Genomic DNA, 4,465 nt, shown 5'->3' with positions numbered 1-4,465 from the left:
GCCCAGATTAAATCTCCTTAAACTCGGAGATTTAATCTTCTGGAATCCATAGCCACTATATCTCAAGATCTCCATACCAAGATCCAGATAAGGATCTCCAAGCCTCCAGATAAGGGTCACTGGTGAGCCTTCCAATTCTGGATTGTAGTTCATTCCAAATATAGTCAAGTTGACAACCAAGAATAGCCACTACAGCGCCCACAGTGAAAAAAGGTCAGTAAAAACAGAGATGGCACTGGGAAGGTTGTGGGCTTAAGAGAAAGCAGGCTATTACCACCCAGGACAGTGAGGCCTTCAGAAATTCTTCACTGTGTTAGTAAATTTGAAATTAAACTTAACCCAATAGCTATTTCATGGTTCTGTTTCCCTCCTCTTTTGTTCTAAGAGCGTACTCCAATTGCACAGGCCCTGGCTTCAGCCTCCACTCAGATATTGTCATGCCCTATATTGCGAATTACGGCACAAAAGAACAGATCGAGAAGTTCATCCCCCAGATGACGGCGGGCAAGTGTATCGGTGCCATAGCCATGACAGAGCCTGGGGCTGGAAGGTACGTCCTCACTTAGCTGGTTCTGGATTCTTAGAGGCAGAGTCCTAAGAGCAAACATTTGCTAGGTGTACTGCACAGTTCTCCGTAAATGTGGGTTCTGCATTCATGAATTTACACGGTCTTTGATTGAAAATATTTGGAAAAACAATTGCATCTGTACTGAAAGTATACACGTTTCATGTTGTTATTTCCTAGAAAATATAGTATAGCGATGATTTTACATCGCCTTTCCATTGACCTGGATTTTGGCAATAATCCAGAAGTTACAATGTAGAGTATGTGGGAAGATTGTGTAGGGTGTATGCAATGGTGTGTGGGTTTTGGTATCTGGGAGTAGAAGTCTGGAACTAATTCCCCCAGTTTCTGTGGGTTCTAGGTGGCAGGTAAGATTCTGAGCTGTATGCAAGGCAAAAGGGAGCACCTGCATAATTCACAGTATGAAACTCCAGCTGTAAAGCAAGGTGCTTTTGTACACAAATAATGGCAAAGCAGTTGTAATGCATGCTGGGTTCAAGATAGCCACCCACCTAGTGTACTGGAAACACAGTGGTAGGCGTGAGTGAGTCTTTAGCATGATGTATAAATACATACATAGTCTATATCAATAGTCTTTTAAGTGGGATGTGTGGAGTGAGGTGTTAAACATGGTTGTCTGGAAGCCTGGACACAGGCCTTGGAGGCTATGCATTTTAAAAGGAAGAGAGTGCGTAAAAACAGAGACATTTTGAATGGAGAAGAATGTCAAAATGTTGAGAAACCTGGATGCGCGTATGAGAGGAAAAGAACAGAGCAGATGGGACACAGTATCAGAGATGGGTTGCCCGATACACTCTTAACTTAGATTTGGCCTCCACAGAGAGGTTGCCAGGGCCGGGCCAGTGAGGTGACTCAGTCGGTCAGGGGGCTTGCTCCTATTGCAGGCCTGGCAGCCTGGGTGCAGTGTGCATGAAGATGGAAGGAGGAAATGGGCTCAACACCGTGTGCTCGCTGTGCGTGGTGTGTGCACACGGTGTGTGTGTGTGTACATAGAGTAATAAAAGTGATGAGAACTTTACTAAAAGGCTTGCAGTTGCTGGAAACCTTTCTGTCCCACCAGCCCTTCCCCTTCTACGTTCATTGGCAACACCTTTGTGCTTATGTGTGTATATTTACATGATGCTGTGGGGTTTGTAAGTTCTCACATTGATCTCTCACGTTAATTCTTATTTGGTGATAAAAGTTCAAATAAGATAGAGAATTATAGGCCCCATGTTAGAAGAAGAGAAGGAAATGAGAAAAGAGGTCTTTGAAAAGAACATACAGCACATTGTTGACTACATTGTATTTGAGATGTTATGATACTGCGCGCATGTGTGTATGTTGTGAAAATCTCTAGTCTCAATGTCAGGATCAGGGAAACTGAGGTAATACTCAGAGATATTATGAGCGTATATGTTCTTGTCATTACTAGATTGTATATGGTTAAACCATTTTCATTGTTTCATGTGTACCATGAAAAGTTGTAAGGACAAACCATTAACTTATGTAATCAGCTTTATTACCTGGTTATGTCCCTGCATGGAACAACCAGGTTTTGTTGTTGCTTGGTTTATGTCTGTCTGTCTGTCTCTTTGTCTCTGTCTCTGTCTCTGTGTGTGTGTTACCCATGGAAACCAGAAGAGGATGTTGGATTCCCTGGGGCTGGAGTTGCTGTTGTAAACTGCCTGCTGTGGGTGCTGGGAACTAAATCTAGGTCCTGCACAAGAGGACCGAGTGCTCTTAACCTCTGAGCCATTTCTCCAGTCTCCAAAACAGCTCTTTTAACAACGCATGTTCAGATCTCAGGAACTGATGCCAGCAATGATAATATAATCACAATCCAGCACTAATCGGTCTTTAAATGAGTTTCTCTCTCGTTTCTGAGGGCTGGAAATCCACAATTGGTATCTTTGGACCCAGTCCAAAGCTGGGCCATACACCCTCCCGAGGGTAAAGGGTAAAGGGACAAGCTCATGCCTACCTAGCCTCCCTGTCCTGGTGGCTCCTAGCATTTGCTGGCGTATTACCTAGGGTCGCATTGCGGTCTCCGTCTCTCTCTGTCGTGCTCCTAAGAATATCTGTAGCATTTAGAGCTCATGTAGATCATCCATGATAATCTTTATGTCTCACAGCCCTGACTTGAGTCAGTCACCTCTGCCAGGTCCCCTTTTCATGTCATGTCATGTCATGTCATGTCATGTCATGTCATGTAATATATCAGGGATTAGGGCCTGGTATCTCTGGGTTGGTGGGGAATAATATTTAGTCTAATATAGAAAGTATTTCTTAAGGGAAAGTATATTCTTAAGAGTATAAAAAGACAAGTATCACCTACAGTGATGTAATGTGAACTAATTATATACTGTGCTGTTTGTTGTAGAGTATTAATGAACATTTTAAACTAGTGCTTGGCCTGCTGAGATGGCTCAGTGGGTAAAGATGCCTGCCACCAAGCCTGGAAACCTAAGTTTGATCTCCAAGGGGACACATGGTAGAAGAAAACGCCACGTAATTCCCATACATTGGCCCCTGACCTCCACACACATGCTGTGGCATGCTTTTATGACTGTGCACGCACACACAAACATACATTACACTAAATAATTAAGAAAAAGCCCTTATATAAGTACAAATTATCTTACAGAGATGGGTATGATGTATACTTTAAACCAGAGGCAGGTGAATCTCTGAGTTCAAGGCCAGCTTGGTTTATAAGCAAGTTCCAGGATAGCCAGAACTACATAATAGACAGACCCAGTTTCAAAACTCAAACCAAAACCAACCCCCCCAAAAAATTATCTTATAGAAAAATACTAGATAATAAGATCAGAGTCATATATGGTCCTAATTTTATAAAAAATACATATATTAATATGTATGTTTATATCCACTGAAAAACATAGGTAGAGTATATTTTAAGAATGCTTATTCCGGAGATAAATTGTTTTGAAGACCAGGCCTCGTTGAACAGATTTGAAATCCCAGTGCTTGTAAGACTGAGGCAGGAGGATCCTTGTTAGAGGTCAGACTGGGATATGTAGTGAGTTCTAGGACAGCCCAAGCTACAAATCAGCTCTTGTCTCAAAAGACCATATGATCTCAAGTAGATGAATAGTTTTCTCCTTTGAATATTGTTTTTTAAAAATGTATCTTATTTATTTTTACGATTTTTAGTAGGTTACATGTATGTGTGGGTGGGTGTGTATGTATGAATTTAGGTTCCCACCAAAGTTAGAGGAGGAGAATGTGTCCCCTGGAAGCTGGAATCACAGACGTTTTCCAGACACCTGATACTAACCCTGACAACCATATTGTGTCCTTTGGAAGAACAGTAAGTGTTCTTCAGCATTGAGCTGTCTTTTCAGCCCCTTTTCATATTTTAAATAGAAATATCTAGAAACATACACTCCTTTTAGAGTTGGTGTGTTAGGAAGATGACAATTGAAAAATGTTTAACTTTTTAGATTTCTGGGCATGACAATTTTGCCTACACGTATGAATGTGTACCATGGGTATGACAGGTGCCCATGGAGGTGAGGAGAGGACACTGGGACTGGGCTTATGGATGGCTGTGAGCCACCATATGTGTTCTGGGGAGTTGAACCTTCATCCTCTGCAAGACCAACAAGGGTTCATCACTAATGGGCCATCCCTTCAGCCCCTGTTTTTAAAATACCCACATTTCTGATGAAGAGAGAGTGTTGAACCAGCCTGAGTAAAGGCATTTAAGTACATGGTGTTTCATAATTGTAGGAAGGTAGCAAGCCTTGAAATAACATCATCCACCCATGGAAGGAGTTTGGACAAAGTTTGGAGCTGTGATGAAAGGATGGACCATTTAGAGACTGCCATATCCAGGGATCCATCCCATAATCAGCTTCCAAACGCTGACACCAT

The 4,465-nt window shown here is 42.2% G+C and overlaps 1 protein-coding gene across 1 annotated transcript in view; it reads left to right on the top strand.

Annotated features, from left to right (window-relative positions):
* Acadl (acyl-CoA dehydrogenase long chain) overlaps positions 1-4,465 on the top strand; it is a 30,612-nt gene that overhangs the window by 8,726 nt on the left and 17,421 nt on the right. Inside the window, exon 4 of the mRNA XM_021158666.2 lies at positions 386-550. Within this exon, the coding sequence (XP_021014325.1) occupies positions 386-550 (165 nt within the window). The remainder of the gene's footprint in view (positions 1-385; positions 551-4,465) is intronic.

Source organism: Mus caroli, chromosome 1 (assembly GCF_900094665.2).
Source record: "Mus caroli chromosome 1, CAROLI_EIJ_v1.1, whole genome shotgun sequence".
Taxonomy (NCBI): domain Eukaryota; kingdom Metazoa; phylum Chordata; class Mammalia; order Rodentia; family Muridae; genus Mus; species Mus caroli.
This window is presented reverse-complemented; position numbering and strand designations above follow the sequence as displayed.